The sequence below is a fragment of the Lepidochelys kempii genome, chromosome 3, assembly GCF_965140265.1.
Source record: "Lepidochelys kempii isolate rLepKem1 chromosome 3, rLepKem1.hap2, whole genome shotgun sequence".
Lineage (NCBI taxonomy): Eukaryota > Metazoa > Chordata > Testudines > Cheloniidae > Lepidochelys > Lepidochelys kempii.
In genome coordinates, this window is record NC_133258.1 from 77,269,467 (window position 1) to 77,289,935 (window position 20,469).

The window sequence follows — 20,469 nt, forward strand, 5'->3', positions numbered from 1 at the left end:
GCTTTTTCCACATCATCTGTCACTAGGTTGCCTCCCTCATTCATTAAGGGGCCCACACATTCCTTGGCTTTCTTCTTGTTGCCAACATACCTGAAGAAACCCTTCTTGTTACTCTTGACATCTCTGGCTAGCTGCAGCTCCAGGTGCGATTTGGCACTCCTGATAACATTCCTACATGCCCGAGCAATATTTTTATACTCTTCCCTGGTCATATGTTCAACCTTCCACTTCTTGTAAGCTTCTTTTTTATGTTTAAGATCCGCTAGGATTTCACCATTAAGCCAAGCTGGTCGCCTGCCATATTTACTATTCTTTCAACTCATTGGGATGGTTTGTCCCTGTAACCTCAACAGGGATTCCTTGAAATACAGCCAGCTCTCCTGGACTCCTTTCCCCTTCAAGTTAGTCCCGCAGGGGATCCTGGCCATCCGTTCCCTGAGGGAGTCGAAGTCTGCTTTCCTGAAGTCCAGGGTCCGTATCCTGCTGCTTACCTTTCTTCCCTGCATCAGGATCCTGAACACAACCAACTCATGGTCACTGCCTCCCAGATTCCCATCCACTTTTGCTTCCCCCACTAATTCTACCCGGTTTGTGAGCAGCAGGTCAAGAAAAGCGCCCCCCCTAGTTGGCTCCTCTAGCACCTGCGCCAGGAAATTGTCCCCTACGCTTTCCAAAAACTTCCTGGATTGTCTATGCACCGCTGTATTGCTCTCCCAGCAGATATCAGGAAAATTAAAGTCACCCATGAGAATCAGGGCATGTGATCTAGTAGCTTCCGCGAGCTGCCGGAAGAAAGCCTCATCTACCTCATCCCCCTGGTCCGGTGGTCTATAGCAGACTCCCACCACTACATCACTCTTGTTGCACACACTTCTAAACTTAATCCAGAGACACTCAGGTTTTTCTGCAGTTTCGTACCGGAGCTCTGAGCAGTCATACTGCTCCCTTACATACAGTGCTACTCCCCGACCTTTTCTGCCCTGCCTGTCCTTCCTGAACAGTTTATAACCATCCATGACAGTACTCCAGTCATGTGAGTTATCCCACCAAGTCTCTGTTATTCCGATCACGTCATAGTTCCTTGACATCACCAGGACCTCCAGTTCTCCCTGCTTGTTTCCAAGGCTTTGTGCATTTGTATATAAGCACTTGAGATAACCTGTTGATCGCCCCTCATTCCCAGTATGAGGCAGGAGCCCTCCCCTCACAGACATTCCTGCCTGTGCTTCCTCCCGGTATCCTGCTTTCCCACTTACCTCAGGGCTTTGGTCTCCTTCCCCTGGTGAACCTAGTTTAAAGCCCTCCTCACTAGGTTAGCCAGCCTGCTGGCAAAGATGCTCTTCCCTCTCTTCGTAAGATGGAGCCCGTCTCTGCCCAGCACTCCTCCTTCATGGAACACCATCCCGTGGTCAAAGAAACCAAAGCCTTCTCTCCGACACCACCTGCGTAGCCATTCGTTGACTTCCACGATTCGACGCTCCCTACCTAGGCCTTTTCCTTCCACGGGGAGGATGGACGAGAACACCACCTGCACCTCAAACTCCTTTATCCTTCTTCCTAGAGCCACATAGTCCGCAGTGATCCGCTCAAGGTCATTCTTGGCAGTATCATTGGTGCCCACGTGGAGAGGCAGGAAGGGGTAGCGATCCGAGGGCTTGATGAGTCTCGGCAGTCTCTCCGTCACATCGCGAATCTTAGCCCCTGGCAAGCAGCAGACTTCTCGGTTTTCCCGGTCAGGGCGGCAGATAGATGACTCAGTCCCCCGGAGGAGAGAGTCCCCGACCACCACCACCCGCCTTCTCCTCTTGGGAGTGGTGGTCGTGGAACCCCCAACCTCAGGACAGCGCATCTCATGCCTTCCAACCAGCGGAGTCTCCTTCTGCTTTCTCGCCCCAGACATATCATCTGGTCCACTCTCCGCAACGATACCTGTGGAGAGAACATGAAAGCGGTTAGTTACCTGTGTCTGTGTTACTGGAACCCGGACATTCCGCTTACCTCTTCTGGAGGTCACATGTTGCCAAGCTTCTTCACTGGCCTCTTGGCTCCTCTGTGCAACCTGCTCTATATCTGTAGAGCTTTGTGCCCTTAGAAGCCTATCCTGAGTTTTGTCCAGGAAATCCTCAGTTTCCCGTATGCAACGCAGGGTTGTTATCTGTTGCTCCAGACCTTCAATCTTCTCTTCCAATATGGAGACCAGCTTGCACTTTGTACAGACAAAGTCGCTTCTGTCCTGTGGAAGAAAGACAAACATGGCACATCCAGTGCAGGTCACAACAGCTGAACCCCCCCCTTCCATATCACCTTCCTACTACGAGCTTCCTCAGAGCAGTTTGCAAGACGTAAGCCTCACTGGGCTCACTTCAGGCGAACTCCCAGGCAAACTCCTGCTGTGAGCTGCTCTGCTGTCCCCGCTGCTCAGCTGGTTCTCCGCCGCTCAGCTGGTTCGCGAAGCTCTGGCTATTTTTAAACAGCCAGGCTTCCCTGTCCCAAACAAACAGACACCCTACTGCCCGCTCTTTGAGTTATTGTTTCAGATTCTGCTGACATCACTGCATCAGTTACACTTGGTCCATGTTTTCAAATCTGTCTCTGCAACCATAATATCTAGAGGCTGTTTTTTTTTAAAAAATACAAGCTTAGGTTCTGAAGAATAGGAAGGCAGCTTGAAAGAGGTGCTGCTACATGCTACTAGTGAGTGCCTGCTGAAGCCCAGCCCAGCCCTGCTCACTGGTTTCAGCTAGGTAGGAAACACACCATGATGACTATTTTGGTTTCAGTCATGGATAGGGCTGTGTAAAGCCTGCAGTCTAAGATTTGCAAAAGAAACCCTGCAGTCTGGCTCCTAGGATGTGAAAGCAAATGAAACTTGAAGGCTCATTTTCATAGCTAAAATTCAGATTTGCTGATTCAGATTTGATAACATTGAACCTCAAACTGCCAATTGGGAATTCCCCATAGCTTGCCATGTTATAGCTCTCCACATCCTCCAGGCTGCTCTGACAGGAACCATTATCCTCAAAACAAACCATGGGAACCACCTCCTTATTTTAGGTTTCATCTAGTAAGTGGGGTTCACTACCCTACCAAGGCTTGTTGAGAGGAGGAGATAGCTGTTGGTGGTGATGGAAAGAAACCGGTTCTCAAGTGGGGTATGCTAGCTTCATGGCTGGGTAATCAATTTTGTCTCAGGTTTTCTGAATTGTTGAGACATTTTGACAATTTCAAGACTTTTTTCAAAATATTTTTGAGAAAAAAAAATTGTCAAAACTGACTCCCAAAAAATGTTTTGGTTTCCATGAATCGGCATTTTCCACTAGAAAAAATGTCATTGAAAATATCTTGGCTGGTTCTAATACTCTTGTAAAGAATTTTGTATGGTGATCGTATAGTTGAGAGACATTCACACAGCTTGGACATATAAGAGAAATGAGGATGAAGATTGGGTGTCTTGCATCTGCTGTGCAGTATACATACAGCATTTTGCATACAAAATGGCTATTTTAAATAGCTATATGAAATGTTAATCTGAGTTCATTTAAATGTGTTTTACTATGTGGTTAGTCTCCTTTTAAAATAACTATGAATGAGAAATCAGTATGTGTATTAAAATGATTTTTGAATCAATTTCTAAAGATCCCATAAACCTTCACAATGTCAGCTGAGAACTTTCAGTCCCAGTACCTCTGCCTTGCAAAGCTGCTCATGCCAAAAAGAAACCAGTACTTGTAAAAAGTAAACTTTTAATCTTTTCATGATCTTGGCTGTAAGTAAATGTTGAGGCTACGGTTTAAAAAACTGCCAGAATATCTTTGTTGGAAGCATTTCCCTACTTCAAAGACTTCAAATCCAAGGGCATGCTGCTGGGAAGTCCACAGCATCTTCTGCTTTTGAAGTGCTTATGGGAGCAACTTTTTGCTAAAAGAAACTCTCTTAAAAACAGACTTTAAAACTTAAAGCTAGGCTGTAAACAGGTTTAAAAACCATTTGTTAAAGAAGGTAATTAATCTTGATTAAGAAGGGCTCCGTTCAATTCATGGGTACTTCTAATGTAAACATTGAATGGTGGAGGCTGGGGCTGAAACATCCAGTGACAGTTTAAACTGACACTGGAAGATTCAGTATCATAATGACCCCTTGACCATGAAGATTTTGATTAGTTTCAAATCCATTCAAATGAATGAAGGAAATAAAAACAAAATTAGAATTTGCGTTCTTGTAGGCACCTCTCAATCTCATAACATAGGCAGGAGATACCCAAAATGTGGGGATCAATGTGCACTCTTATTTCCCTTCCTCTGTTTCTCTGTATTTACTCCTTCCCCTTCACCTCTTTCTAAGAGCTATTTAGGATTGATAGCCAGTCATGCCTCTTCACTTTCATGATAAAGTTCTCTACTAATGGATTTTCTCCTTCTGAATGGACATTTCCCAAATGGACACTTTTCACGGGAATAGCAATAATATGCTGTCGCAGGTATGCAGCATCATATTTTCTTGCTAAAATTGAAGGTTCATTATTATTTTTTGATCTGTTTACGTTTATGTAGTTCTATTACTTCTGTATTTACATGGAAACTGCTGGAAATGAGGAGTCTTATTAAGAAAAAAAGGTGGGGGCAGTTGGGGAGGAATGTATGTAAAAGATTTTAAGAGTTTTCAAAGGATAAGTCTCCAAATAAAGCCAGGTCTCCGGGGGCGGGAGGATTAGGGAGAAGGGGGAGAAGCGAGGGGTTGCAAGGTTCTGGAAGGCTGTATTTGTACTCTGGGGAAATTTAGATTACCATTTTATCTCAATATCTTAATTTTCATGGCCTCAAATGTAATGCAATTATGAGGCAGCTCTGAAAAATGTATTCCCCTGCTAGATGAAAAGGGCCAACCCACTCCCCCAAAAGCATTCCAGAAATTTCATCATCTACATTCTCTACGGCATTTACTGCCTTATGATGTTGCATTCAATATGGGAAATTTCATCATGATGGCTCGATGTTCCAAAAGTACATATGAGCTCCCAAAACTCCACTATCACAAAAATAGATGTAAAAGCACACACAACTCCAATGTCAACCCTATAAAAATAAAGGTAAAACCAACAGTGGGAAAATCCTAAAGGTTTGAAGTGTGAGATTAATTTGTATTAGCATCTTCTTTCTTCTTCATTGTAGTTTTTTATTTTGTAGTGCCTCAAAATGTGTTAGGTGCTTCACTGAAACACAACAATAACAACAATAATAAATAAATAAATAAAAAAGAGCTCGGCTTTGGTAATGCTGCAAATATCCACCTACCTAAAACACTGCTATGGTACCCATTAACATAATGTCTGAGTGCCTCAAACTTTTTAATGTATTTCTTCTCATGATGCCCTGTTAGGTAGGTTATATAGTTATCTCCATTTTAAAGGCCTGACTCCACAGAAGCTAAGTGACTGGCCCAGAGTCACACAGGAAATCTGTGGCAGACTAGGGACTTGAACCCCAGTTTTCGGAGATCCAGGTTAGTGCACTGACTACTAGACTGTCCTTTTACAGAGGTTTGGATGAAGGAAAAGTTGCAGTTTTTGTGAGGTGTGACATAGAACTAGAGAAGGAATTGCTCGGCGGATCTTCCTGACGCAGACTACCCACTGCCCAAAACAAATGGCCATAAAGGCAGAACAATTCCTAAGGTGAGGCTAGCCCTACTCCCCTACCAGGGATCAGATCGCCCCTGCCCTTTGCTCATGTGATGGGTGTGGGCTTAATCAAGGTGGGCCTCTTTCTGCATCAAACATTGAAACAAGTCCAGCCAGTGCCCATGTCTGCCGTTGCAACTCTGCCTCACCACTTCCTCAGTTAACCTGCGTTAGACAGCTGCCACACAAATATCAGTACTACAGTATCCTGTCACTAGCCCTACCTATAGGTTCTCTGTGGAAGGCAAAATCCAGACACCTGTAGCAACCAATTTGCAGAGTTGTAAAGAACTTTCTTAAAGGATCATTGGGCAAATCTCTGAGGAAAAAGGGGAAATAGAGCAATAAGAAAAACAACAAAGAAACAATCCAAGGGAAGGACGGGGAAGGGAAAGAGGGGACATGGGCACGGAGGCAAAAAAAGGAGGCGCATGAATGATGGCTAATTTCCAGGAGTAGCAAATTGCCTTTTCCTCCCCGTGTATTTGAAGGGGGTGTTATGGAGCCAAAAAAATTACCCTGGCCCACAAATGGGCCAATTAGATTATGAGGGTGGGAAATAAGGTCCCTCAAGCTCTGTCCACATGCAAACCTGCTGAAGTATGAAGAGAGGGTGCTGTCAGGGGGCACTGACACTCCTCCCCATGCCAGTTAGGACCCATGCTGGTCCAGATAGACCCCTCCCCCTCTTACTCCCAGCCAGTGTGGTATGTAACAAGTGAGGAGGATAAGCAGCATGTTGGGATGGGAAAGGAATATGAGGCTACAGAAATACTTGGATTTTCATTTCAGATATGTACACACCATAGTGGTACGGTTGAGGTGGAGGTTGAATGTACAAAAATAGGGAAGATAAAGATTGAAGATAGTGAATTATTTTTGGCTCACTTCATTATTATGAAGAGATGAATTTTCAGATAAAACCTAAGGGCTTTATCTTGCAAAATGCTGAGCGCTCTGGCTCTGATATTAGAAAACAATTAAGCATTCACTTAAGCCCCTTTAAAGTGCACTGCTGGGTCTGGGCTAGAGTGCTCTGCATCTCACAGGCACGAGCTCTTAATTAGTGAAAGGTTGTAGCTGGGCAGATTATAGAAGGGAGGGTATTCCATGCATTGGGGTGGCATGGAAAAAGGCATGAAGAGGCTTGTGGAAGAAAGAGACCAAGGGGGTGTCAGTGGTGGGGATGGCAGGGTCTACATGACAAGGGGCAAGGTTAGATAAAGAGGCAGGAGAGAAGATTTGCAGGCTTGAACAGAAAGGCTAAAAGGCTGAGTTATAGGTAATGGAGAAAGGGAGCCAGTGAAAAGATTCAAAGGAGGGGACAATGTAGGAGGTATTGCTGTATGTTTCTGTATCGGATTGCTTGGCTGCTAGGTGGCACCTGCTTTCCTCTGTAGTTCCTCAGTACAGTTTCCTTGTGGCTCCTTGATGTAGCCCATCTGTTAAATTGATGAAAACTGGTGCTAGAACTCTCTAGCTGTCCTGATACAGGTTTAAAAACCTTAACTGTGTCATACCATCTTTCATATTGGATTCAATGAGAGCTTTGCGTAAGAATTGTTGGCAGGATATGATCCAGTGTATTTTTGGTAATTTCTGATCCTCTCATTAGTTAGATATGTGTAAATTATCCATTGGTTTTAATTAAGTCCCCTTTAGGCTTATGGATTTGTTGCAGTCAGATGGCTTTAAGAAAGAAGGGAAAAAATGGCAGACATGCGCACCAGCTGGCTTTCCCCTGAGTTCTAATATCTCCACAGAGAATAAAGTGTCCCAGAGCTTTCTTCCTAGTTCTCAAAAATTCAACTACGTGAGATAACCTTTTCTAAGAAGGAGAAAACACATCAAATCAGTCCTAGAGAGAACTTCAGGGGTACAAGAAGCTGTGAAGCAGGCTGACAAGCTTAACCCTTTGTGGATATCATATAAAACACTAGCTTGATTCCTGATTTGCATAAGCCATTAGTTGCTAATACCATTCAATTACATAGTGCAAATGGCTTACGCAAATCAATTTGATAAAAACAGGAGCTGAGTTTTTTTCTTAATTAGCCTTTGTTGTGGTCTTGGATGAACCGACGTGAAAGTTGGCATGGAATTGTCTTCAGAAACGAACCTGTTGTTAGGGTGTCTTCAATATTTTATACACTGGGGCTCATTTTAGAGGTGGGGAAAAAAGGAGAAAAAAAGTGTCATTTTGCTGGTATTTTTAACGAGAGTGAATTTGGTGTTTGCTAATTTTTAAACAAAGTTTGGGTTTGTTTCTTGGGACCTGTGCTGGGTAGTATTATATATCTCATATGATCTCGCATCCAAAGATAACACTGTCTTGTGCATATAATTGTAATAAATTAAAGGTACTTCCCTTGCATTTGCAGCTGTTCTAACTTTTTTGGGGGGTAATTTAGTAATCTGGGAAAAATTGGGGGAAGGAAACAGTCATCACTAAAAGATAAAAAGAGTGAATGTGTTTCAGTAATTGTTGGAAGTGAAACTGAGGTTAACTCTATGTTGGTCTATGTTGTCTCTTTAAATATGTCTTGTAAACAGTGCTTGGAGACAGGAAGTGGGGCTTAAGACTGCAAAGAATAAGTAATTCAGAGAGAGAAGGGGGACAAAGAAGCCATGTGGCCTCAAGAGAGACAACTCAGAATTTATGTTTCCCTCAATATAAAATCAGCAAAATATCTAATCTATCTATCCTGTGCTCATTATTTAGAAGAGACTGCGGTCAGGGTAGGTTATTGTAGTTATAACAAAGAAAAAGTGTGAAACAATAAATAAATACAGAATTAAGGATCAAATTTTTGACAAGTGAAACAATTACAGAATACTTCGCCGGAGTCTAGTGGGCCTGATTCTGATCTCACTTATACCTGTTTTAAATTGATATTATTCCTTTGACTTCACTGGAGTTGCTCCTGACTTAGTGCCCAGTTTAGTACTTGGGAAAGCACATGGTCACATGTGGAGTTAATATTAATAATACATAACTCTTTTTTAGTGCTTTTCTATCAGTATATCTTAAAGCACTTCACAATCTTGAGTGTATTTATCCTCACACCACCACCAGGGAGGTCCCCATTTTACGCAAGAAGAGGCTAAGTGACTCGCCTGAGGTCAAACAGGAAGTCTGTGGTGGAACAGGGAATTGAGCTAAGTCCTAGGTTACTGGCCTGGCCACTGGACCATCTTCCTCTCTCATAAGCAGCTGCTTGAGTGGTTTCTTGAATCAGAGCCTTACCTGGTGTATGTGAGATGAGGCTGTGACTATGAAAAGTCTTGTTTTAATTTACTATTTTAAAATAAAGAAATTAACTTGAGAATGAGGGGGGAAATGTGAAGATCCCTGCCCTGGGAAATAGAAGTTTGTCAAAAGTTTGTTGTTTAAGGTATCAACATAAATCTTTTGTGAGGCTTCATTCAGCCCTCCTAACTTAGAATCAAATTCTCAACTCCACTGATCGGCACTCTGGCTCTTTCCACAGCTTGGCTCTCATGACCTATTTCCCACTCATTCCTCCTGTGGAATCCTCACTGCAAGTTCCACAACAAGGACACGCAGAATCTACAACAGGGAATTTCACTGAGAGATCACGTCTAAATTAGTAATGTTGTGCAGACTACTTAAAGAGTTGTGTTGCTTTGTATGACTTATAATAGGATAGGGGAGTTTAGCACTTTATGATAAGCTAGAAGATCCATTGTTGTTCTAGGTTTCTTGAAAGACAAAATATGGTCATTCTGACTTTTTAAATGGAATGGATGAATATCTAAAGGCATAATATTTTTGACATTATCATCTGAGGACATGGGCGTTTCCCCCCGTTCTAGATAAATATGGCTTTTGAATGAACTGTAATATTCATTATTATTAAATAATAATTTTGAACTATTTTTAGAGGGTCAGAAAATGTAGATTCAGGCTGATTATATATTATGCAGTACCTTCTAAATACTTAGTATTTCAAGTGCTGTGTGCAATAATTCCAAGTGCAAATACAATTAGTAATCATGTGTTAAACCTAATTACTGTATTTGGATATAGTTGATTACATAGTTTGATATATTACGTTTCCAAGAAGGTTATTGAACGAGTTGCCCAGTAAAACTTGAAAGTATTTTTCCTGATGTCAGAATGAAAATACAAAAAAAAAAAAAAAAATACCAACCAGAGAGAGAGAGTATCTTGTGTAGTCATAATTTTACTTTTGATGGTTATATAGTCTCAATATTAAGAATTATTTACCTTTTTAGATTAACAATTGAGTCCCTATAGTATGAGAGAGACTTTTGGTTATGTTTAATTTTTCTTTTGTGGTCAGTCATGCTATAAAGCTTCTTTGTGATTATTTCTTTAGAACTCAAAAGTAATGGGGCATTTGAAAAGAGCAGAAAAAAATTAAACCAACTTAGGCCCATACCATACATGAGTCAAAGAACTTCTCTGATTTCAATCAGAGTCAACTTTTTGATCATGACTTAAATTTGCTTTTCAGAAAAAGACCAGAATATAAGTATTTTTTAAAAAAACGTTATTTTTTAAAATATAATGGGCTTGATGGAGTTTTGCCTTTGACTTCAATGAGAACAGGATGGGGGCCAATATTTCCAGAAAATATTGGATCGTTAAATGAACTTACTCCAGATGACAGTTTAAATTGTACTGTGCCACTCAGAGGAAAACACACACACTTAAGAATTTTTAAGTCTTGTAGAACATTGACTACTTAGAACTGGTTCTTCAAACAAGCTTACTTTCTAGTATACAGAATGCTATAAGTGCCAAATTGAAATTTTGTTACTGATTCAAAATAGATAAACAAAGACAAAAGACAAAAAAAATAAGGAGGAGAAAAGGGAAAACTACTAGCTATAACATCCTGAGTGCATCATAAATATAAATAATTTACAATTAACTATATACTACTTGTATTTTTCACGTACATTTCAGTATCACGAGTTTGTCCTCTAGTTTTAGAGAGAACGTTAAAGATGCTGAAAATGTCTAGTACTGTGTGAATCACTGTTCTTTACTGCACAGCCTCAGATAAAATGTTCCCATCTTAATCTTTTTAGCTTCATTTTTAGAATCATTCTTCTCTTCTTCTGTCAACTTTTGCAACACAAATTTCACTGTTTTGGTCTCCCAAAATAAATGTGGTTAGCCAGTATTCCTATTACTCTAGTGGAAATTCCAGTTGAAAATGTTCAACAATATCACATGTCCAACTAGGTCTACTGGAATTTCTAGTAGGTATTTATTTCCTGTAAGCATCCTTTTTTGACTGGTACAGTACTGCTGCCTCTGTTCCTCTTATGGTAAAGGTTTGCTTTCTTTGTTCCAACCTTTGAGCATAATTCTGAAAGCTGAGATGCAGAAAGAGTTTACTTCCTCCCTGTACCATAGCAGATCATGCTTTTCCCTCCTGCTTTCATTAATCTCTCCCTCTCATATTTGTCAGCCATTTTGTAGAGCATAGTTCCCTCAATTAAATTCTGTTCCTGAGACTTTCTCATTGAAATTCAGAGTAACTTTAGTTGTCATTGTCCTCTTCTGTATTCAGCAGTTTAGGCAGAAGTTTTCATAACATATTTAAGTTGGCAACAACCAAACTTAAAAAAAAATACCTTCAAAGACCGTGATACAATAATATATTCAAATATATTCAGCTAAGTTTATACATAAACTGACAGAGACCCTGTCTGGAAAAAAACATTACATATTGTATATATTGTTATCATCTTCTTGTTTCTCATCTTACTACACAGGATTTATTGTTTAACATTATTGGTAAGAAGATTGTTGAGTTAATTTTTGGTTGCCTTTTCACCCCCTACATATTTTAAAACTGGACAGTTTTAATAATTGTGGTTCTTCTGGGGCAGGGGTGGCCAACCTGAGCCTGAGAAGGAGCCAGAATTTACCAGTGTACATTGCCAGAGAGCCACAGTAATACATCAGCAGCCCCGCATCAGCTTCCCCTCCAACCCACAGCACTTCCCACCCTCTGGCAGCCCCGCCGATCAGCACCTCCACTTCCCTCTCCATGTCTCCTGTCCACTGTGATCAGCTGTTTCATGGCATGCAGGAGGCTGTGTGGGGGAGACAGAGGAGGAATGAGGACATGGCAGGCTCAGGGGAAGGGGCCTTGGGGGAAGGGGTAGAGTGGGGGCAGGGCCTGGGGCAGAGCTGGGGTTGAGCAGTGAGCACCCTTCAGCACATTGGAAAGTTGGCACCTATAGCCCAGCCCCGGAGTTGTCGCCTAGACAAGGAGCTGCATATTAACTTCTGAAGAGCCACATGTGGCTCCACAGCCACAGGTTGGTTACCCCTGCTCTGGGGACTTTACAATATGGCTCATGCTTCAAGACCAAACTTGCCCCTGCTCCATGATCACAGAGGCCCTTTAAAGCTAGACCAGTGTAGTTGCTTTATGTGGGGGCATAGAAAATGTAGAAAAGTCAGAATTGCTATAGCCCTGCACAGTGGATTAATACCCTCTCGGGGGACTGTGTTGCGTGTGGGCTCTTTCAGTGCTGAAGAGCTGTGTGAAACTCCTTGGCAGAAGGTGTTGTGAAGGTTAAGAACTATAACAGGGTTCTAAAAGAACAGGATTCCAAAAGGAAATGCCAGAAAGAGAAAGTGTGCTTTAAGAGGCTAACAAAAACCTGAAAAGTGCTCACTGGTACTGGCATGGCTTGTATCCAACAGAGAGAAGTACTTGAAAAATGGTTGAAAGTAATAAGGCTTTTGTTTTCACTCTAAAATATGGTGGCTTGGCGTTGCTGTTAGAAAAAAATAGTGAGACAGAAACATTTGTTAGTAGGGTACTTGGGAAGAATATATTGTTAAAAAAATTAAAGGGGCCGATCATGCCTTGTGCCGAAGGATTCTATTTGGCATATCTCTCTTCTCTGAGGGAATATTAGAATCAGCTATCTCCTAGGCATTGTACTCATTGCTGCAATACCAGTGTATGGATCCATAAATGGGGAGGTCTGGAGTTGGGGGAGCTGGAGGATGCATGCATAGTAATGCAAGGTATTCACTCAAGAGTTAATATCCTCTAAAGGTGTATTAACTCCTGAATAGAAGTCACTCCATGGTGCGGAACTCCCATCTGAGGGAAGTTCTAGGGGCAGTGGGTTGCAGAGCAGATAGGGAGCCAATGGAGCAGTTATAGGTAGCCTGGAGGCACAGTGCCACCACACAGATGACTCTGGCCTCCATCAACTCCCCTCAACATCTTAGTGAATCTGTAGGAATCTCCAGATTCTCGGGGTTGAAGCTGTGTCCCCCATCTTCTATCTCAAGGGGTCAGACCCTTCCTTCTGATTGGTTTAAGTTAGAAGAAACTTCATGAGGAACCCTAACTGGGTTTTTATGCCAAAGCATGATTTAGCCTAAATAATTTAAATACAGCCAGTGCCATTTTTCAGAAGGAAATGAATGGATCCCAAGACCATAAAGGACCATTATGATCATCTAGTCTGACCTCCTGTATTACACAGTCCATAGAACTTCCGCCAAATATTTCCGAGTGCAAATCTTTTAGAAAAACATCCCAAATTGATTTAAAAATTGTCACTGATGGAAAATTCACCATGACCCTGGGTAAATTGTTCCAATGGCTAATTACTCTAACTTTAGAGAAGGGATCGGCAACCTTTGGCCTGCGGCCCTTCAGGGAAACCAGGACAGTTTGTTTACCTGCAGCATCCACAGGTTCGGCCGATCGCAGCTCCCACTGGCCGTGGTTTGCTGTTACAGGCCAATGGGGGCTGCGGGAAGTGGCAGCCAGCACATCTCTCAGCCTGCGCCACTTCCCGCAGCCCCCATTGGTCTGGAATGGCAAACCCCATCCAGTGGGAGCTGCGATTGGACGAACCTGGGGATGCCGCAGGTAAACAAACTGGCCTGGCCCGCCAGTGGATTTCCCTGACAGGCCGCGTGCCAAAGGTTGCTGATCCCTGCTCTAAGGGTAACATGTAGTATGCCTTATTTCCAGATTTAATTTGTCTAGCTTCAGCTTCCAACCATTAGATCGTGTTATACCTTTCTCTGCTAAATTCATAGAATCATAGAATATCGGGTTGGAAGGGACCTCAGGAGGTCATCTAGTCCAACCCCCTGTTGAAAGCAGGACCAATCCCCAATTTTTGCCCCAGATCCCTAAATGGCCCCCTCAAGGATTGAACTCACAATCCTGGGTTTATCAGGCCAATGCTCAAACCCCTGAGCTATCCCTCCCCCCAAATAGTTGAAGAGCCAGTTATTAAATATTGTTCCCCATGTAGGTGTATATAGGCTGTAATTGAGTCACAATTAATATTGTCTTTGTTAAGCACAATGATTGGTCTCTTTCAGTCTACTACAAACACATATTTTCTAATCCTTAATCATTCTCAAGATTCTTCTCTGAACTCTCTCCAATTTATCAACATCCTTGAATTGTGGACACAGTATTCCACCACTGGTTCCACCAGTGCCAAATAAGAGGAAAAATAACCTCTGTAGTCTTACCCAAGATTCCTCTGTTTGTGCATCCAAGGATTGTGTTAGTCCTTTTGGCCTCAGCGTTGCACTCGGAGATCACATTCCTTTAACCTCAAGGTTTCTGTCTTTTTAAAATAAAAATCCCAGGGACCAGATGTTTATTTACACTAAGGCCACTTGACACCACTTAAGCGGTACAGAGGGGTATTAAAGTGGGTTTAAATATCATTTACTTTGACTTTATTTCCAGAAGGCTCTGAATGGCACTGAGGTTGCCTCGCTTTCTGTGCAATACTACCAGCAGGTGCAGATTCTCAAAAGATTGATTATTATTATTATTTTATTAAAGACAGGTCTTTTGTAAATAAAGGATGTGGGGAAAATAGAGCCAACTCTGAGAGCCCACAGATAATCTGTTCCAATAGTCAAGATTTGTGAACTTAAAAATATAAGAACGGCCATATTGGGAGGGACCAAAGGTCCATCTATCCCCGTATCCTATTTTCTGACAGAAAACGTTGCAAAAAATTGAAAATAAAGGAATTTCTCAAACAGCAAAATAAGGTAATATATTTATATTTAGCCCGTTGTGAGTGTCCTGCTGCTCAGAACAGGCCAAGATTGGCTTTCATCTAAATAAAGAATGTGTAACTTTCTATTATACAAGAAAAAGTGTTTGTGTACAGCCCATTGCAAAGTATATTGGTTTGATATCTTCTTATACACCACAAAGACAGCATTAATGGGAATGATAAATAGCTTGATGAGCTGGCCAGCTGGTATAACAATGGCTTGTAAAGCTGAGCTTGGCTTTCAGAACAAACTTGAGACTCTTGCTTCTTGGAGTTGGTTGAAGTTGAGCATGTTGAGGAGGTGATGGGATTGATCTCTTTGGAGGAGGATGTCAGCTAAAGTGTTCAAAAACTGCACCTTCAGGATTCTCCATAAAACTGAACTATAGCTTCTGAAAAAGGAGACTCATGCCTATATTCTCAGTCATTCAGACATAAGGCTCATGACAGTGGCTGCCAAAATAAATAAATAAATAAATGAAAATCAAGAGTTCAAAGGGGCAGAAAAGGTGTCCATGATACAAGTCACTTTAGAAAAATATACCCCCTCCCCGCACAATACAACAATTATTTCACTTCCACACTGCTGTAAAGCTATTTCAAGAGCTTGTCTACCCAAGTTGTTTTCCTCTCATCATAGTAGGGTCCTGTAGTACCAATAAAATAAGTGGTCAACATTTCATCTGCAGGGCTGTATTCTATGTGGTTATATTGTAAGTCAGTTCTATTAAAATGCTCAAGGCTGAAATTTGGAATTAGTCAGCACAAAGATATAATTCAAAATGATAAAATAATCAATTGTTTTGTTGCTGTCCTCCAATTTCCTTCCTTTATTCCTCCCCTAATTGAAGGCCCCACACTGGGAAATTTATTTCCTGAAAATTGTTGCATGCAACTTGCTTTGAAATGTAGGGCACTCAGTCCTGAAAATGCTTCAGATTGGACAAAATTCTCAGTTTTATAGTGTTCCCTCCCCTTCCATTGCAGGCCTCAAAGGCAAAGGTGTGTCATTGCACCACCTACCTGCCTGCCTATTTCATTTATTTGTAAGAGATACTGTAATAAAGACAAGTATCAGAGGGGTAGCTGTGTTAGTCGGGATCTGTAAAAGCGGCAAAGAGTCCTGTGGCACCTTATAGACGAACAGACAGTATTGGAGCATAAGCTTTCGTGAGTGAATACCGTGCGTCCGACATGGTGGGTATTCACCCATGAAAGCCTATGCTCCAATCAGGGGTGGCTCGACTAATTTTGCCGCCAAATTGCTGCCACCGCAACAGCACCGGGGCTGCCACCGAATTGCCCCCACACCCGGAAGATTGGCAGAGCTGCTGCCCAAAAGCCGCCACAGTGGGAAAAGCGGTGGAGCTGCCGCCGAATGACTGCCTCGGGGCACGGACTGCAGCCCCATTCTCAATGCCGCCCCAAGCACCTGCTTGGAAAGCTGGTGCCTGGAGCCGGCCCTGGCTCCAATATGTCTGTTAGTCTAAAAGGTGCCACAGGACTCTTTGCCGCTGTAATAAAGACTATACATAAACTGAAAGGTGTTGGGTTTGGGATCTTCTGAGCTAGTGCAACTTTACAAAAATAACTTTCATCCTAGTCTTGAATGCCTATAGTTTATTTTTTTACTTAAGACCTTTTTAGGCCTGTCCCTTTTACATGTGTATGAGGTGGTGGATGGAAAGGAGCCATCCCTAAGTATATCCATTGGATGCAATTGCAGGAACTGACCCTTTCCTGCAGGCATAAGTCAGTCCAAAGGAGGAGAGTGAGGATGAGGAAGAAGTGGATCGTAGCATACAATAGTAAATGCTGCATCATCCTAATGGATGGTAAACCAGAGGCACATTCCTCATGCATGCCTTGGATTTCCAGAGGGATGTACACTCAGAAGTTTGTCTATACAAAAAAATGTGCTCTTAAGTTCTCCAGATGAGGTGTCTGTTGGACCATAGATAGAGGGAGGGAATTATAAAGATGAAAGCCTTAAAGGCGGCAAGTGCTATCACTGGTCCTGAAAAAACAGACTCCAAGCATTGATAGCAGAAGGCACAGAAAACCACAGCATTTGTAAAAGAACATAAGGGAGAGGTAACTTCTATATGAGCTTTTTCAGGACTTTAACGTTAATCAGAGGTTGGTACCCAAATCATGGAACACAACGCAAGTGTTTAACCAGAAAAGAAAACAAAAAAATATTAGAAAACTGAAATGATCAGAAGACAGTGTTCTCCAAACAATCCATCCCCTTCGCCATCAACCAAGTTGTATACAGATGATCACTGGGATGCGGGGTGGGGTGGAAGTTTCGAAAAATGTCTGGGCTTTTGCACCGTGTAAATGATATACTTTGTTCTGAGGGTTCCTTTCATGCACTGCATCCTTTAGGGAAATGAAAATTATGCTACCTGGAAAGATTTCCATTTGCAAGCTCGTCCTTACAGCTCTATCGGCATCCCTCCACCCGCTGCTCTGTTTAATCTAAATATTGCCGCGCATAAATATTCAAGCCTTACTGTAGCCTCAAAGTTGGGATCCAAAAGAGGTTAAATTAAAAAGGCTCTACTGCAGCCTGTGTGGAAATCACACCAGTGAGAGTCCTGGGCACGATGTGTCAGGAATGAGTGTCAGCCTTCACTGTGCATGAGCACAAGCATGTGTTCTTTCTAAGTTTGACCTAAACCTGAGAAACATTGAACAACCTGAATTCTCAGTAAAATCTTAGTGAGAGCTGATGTTGCTCAGCAGCTTGCAACTCTGGGCTGTTATGTACAAATAAAAACAATGGGTAAATGGATACTAAGTACTGTATTATCATTCTTTTGTGAAGCATTTCTTTGTTGTAGGAGCTGTAGGGTAACTGTAATGAGAGCTACTCCCTCAGACTTAGCTTCAATTCTCTGTACTGTTCATTTTCCACAAAGTGATGAATCCTTGAAATCCTAAGCAAGGGACAGCCGCTCCTGCTAGTGAAAGATTTTTGCTCTTCAAAGTCATTCCCCAGGGAGCCTTACAAGCTGAAAACTGTTGAATTAGTGCCAGCATGGATTTATTTTATGAGTCTAAACAGGAATGAACAAATATTTATTGTAGCTTATGGCCCAGTGGACTACCAAAGTGAACCGTTTAGTACAGTGGAACATGTTTTGTGGCCTACATAATTCAGTTGAGCTTTATAAACACAACTGACCGTGCTTATTCAGGAGACTGTTCTGTATTGTCAGTGTTTGTGCCTCTTTAGTTTGGAATAGGCTTTTTGAGATACTAACCTATTCTATTCATTTTTTGTCACTCCTTACATGTTATAAAGTGCTTTGAACAATTACATTTATTTTATAAATTACATAGTGTCACAAAAGTAAAAACACACTAACTATAGGTGAGGGACAACATTTTGTAAAGTTTTCCATAGGTCAAATGAATGTAAGATAGCTTCTGCTATTGCATAATATCTAAATAGAATTTTAAGGTGAATTTTCAGCTTTTTGCTCTGTGTAAAGTTACACATGATGATAATGCATGACAGCTAACATCATTTCATGAACCTTCCTCATTAATATCTCTATCTTGAAAGGAAGTAGGTAATTTCAGACATTGGAGATATCTTTTAGGGCCTGATCCTACTCCAGATGAAGTCAAAGACAGAACTTTCATTGACTTTGGTAGGTAGGTGGAAAATTGGTCCCAAGCATCACATATGAAGTACTGATGGCATATAACAGCCATTACTGCCAGTGAGTTATGCACACCCAATTCTTCACATGCCAGGGAGAAAGTTTACCCATAAGAATACATCGTTCTTGCTAACACTGAAATGAACTTTTACTTTAGGGAAGAACGGCTTTTACGCTGTCATTTTCAATACAGTTAAACAACATGAGGTTTAGTATTGGTCACAGACCAATGATCTGTAAACCAACTCTGCACTGTCACATTGATTTGAACTAAAAGATTTCTGAGAAATTTCCATATATGTAACTCCTTGGGTGGGGGGGAGAGGGGGAGGAATAAGTAATTTAAAATATTTTGTAGTATGTTAAAGAGGAATTAAGTGACATGAGCCTACTGTTTATTCTATACCCCTTTTTGCTGTGCTTTTGAAGCTGCTTGTTAATTGTATAATTAAGAAAGATAAATTAACGCTCTTAGTAGCCTGGTGTGGATTATGTGAAAATGTTCCATGGTACTGTAATGAACTTCAGCTGTGTATATAAACCTGATAGATTAGTCATGAGAATGAGTAGTCTGATTACAAACTATTAGTCTGGGATATTGCTTTAATTGAATTATAATAATTATATATATATTATTTAGAGAAGAATATCATAGCTTCAAGAAAATGCAAAAAGGAAGATTTGTCTGCATTCCTGGACGTAATCCTAACTCAGGCTGCTTACTGTCTATTAATATTAATGAAGAAAAAAGAATTGTGTCAAGAAAGCAATGGGATCCCAGACATTTCTTTAAGCACAAATTTATACACACTGTAGCGTACTCATAAGAAGGGGAAAGAATCAGGAAATTGCAAATATTTTGTAATAAGCTATTTTCTCTTGCCAGGTCATTTCATTTTTGTTTCAATAATTTTCCTTTCCTGTCTTTTTCATATTTTCTTTAAGGCCTTATTCGATTACAAGAGCTCATTAAAGCTCCATCACGGTACAACCTAAGACTAAAAATCCGTCAGTTACCAGCTGACACAAAGGATGCTAAGCCTTTACTAAAGGAGATGAAAAGAGGCAAGGAGTTCCATGTGATCTTTGACTGCAGTCATGAAATGGCAGCAGGCATTTTAAAACAGGTAATCATTACATCACTTCAGATGGCCTAGTATATTTCCTAACAAATAACAGGAACACCTAGTCTCAACTGATTTTAAAATTGTGTGTGAATTTTACTGAGCTCTTTCTACTGGAAAATCAACCAAGTCCTCCTGAGCTAATGTTATATGAGATTATAATGATAGCCACTTTTCTTTTATTTGGTTGGGATGGAGCAAGAGCTTTATTTACAAGTCTCTGGAGGCAAATGTTACTTGGAAAAATCTTTTATATTATCTTATAATGATGAATATCCTGTTGGGTATGCATCCGATGAAGTGAGCTGTAGCTCACGAAAGCTTATGCTCAAATAAATTGGTTAGTCTCTAAGGTGCCACAAGTACTCCTTTTCTTTTTGCGAATACAGACTAACACGGCTGTTACTCTGAAACCACTCATAGACTGGCACTCTGAACAGAAAGCAAATTTAGAATGTTTGTTTAGTCTTATTCTGCACAATGAACAATTTTAATTTAGACTTCTTATTTTAGTATATTCCATAATCAAATGAATAGAATTCCAATAGTGTATTTCAATAATAGAAAACTCAACCTTGCGTTGATTGACAAACCACTTGAGTATGTTTGTAAATTAAATCTCTCTTTTCCTTACCAGATGAGCACACTAATATGTTCCACTGAGAAAATTACTCATACTGTCAGTTCCCCTTGGGTATTTTCGTAGGGGCCAAATTCTCTCTGCCCTCCTGCCATGATTGCGGAGGACCCTAAACATGGTTAAACTGCTGCATTTCCATTGTGTGCCTGTGGGAATGCAAGGAGCATATGGCAGAATTCACAAGAGCTTGCCCAAACTTTCTGCACCAGCTGTATGCTACACGGTTATACTCCACTGGGATCCTCCAACTTCTTTAGGGACAGGGACAGGGAAGTG

At 41.3% G+C, this 20,469-nt stretch overlaps 1 protein-coding gene across 6 annotated transcripts in view; it reads left to right on the forward strand.

Annotated features, from left to right (window-relative positions):
* GRIK2 (glutamate ionotropic receptor kainate type subunit 2) overlaps nt 1-20,469 on the forward strand; it is a 611,480-nt gene that overhangs the window by 199,502 nt on the left and 391,509 nt on the right. For all 6 annotated transcript variants that reach the window (XM_073336875.1, XM_073336874.1, XM_073336872.1 and 3 more), the window contains one exon: nt 19,375-19,556. In XM_073336875.1, the coding sequence (XP_073192976.1) occupies nt 19,375-19,556 (182 nt within the window). The remainder of the gene's footprint in view (nt 1-19,374; nt 19,557-20,469) is intronic.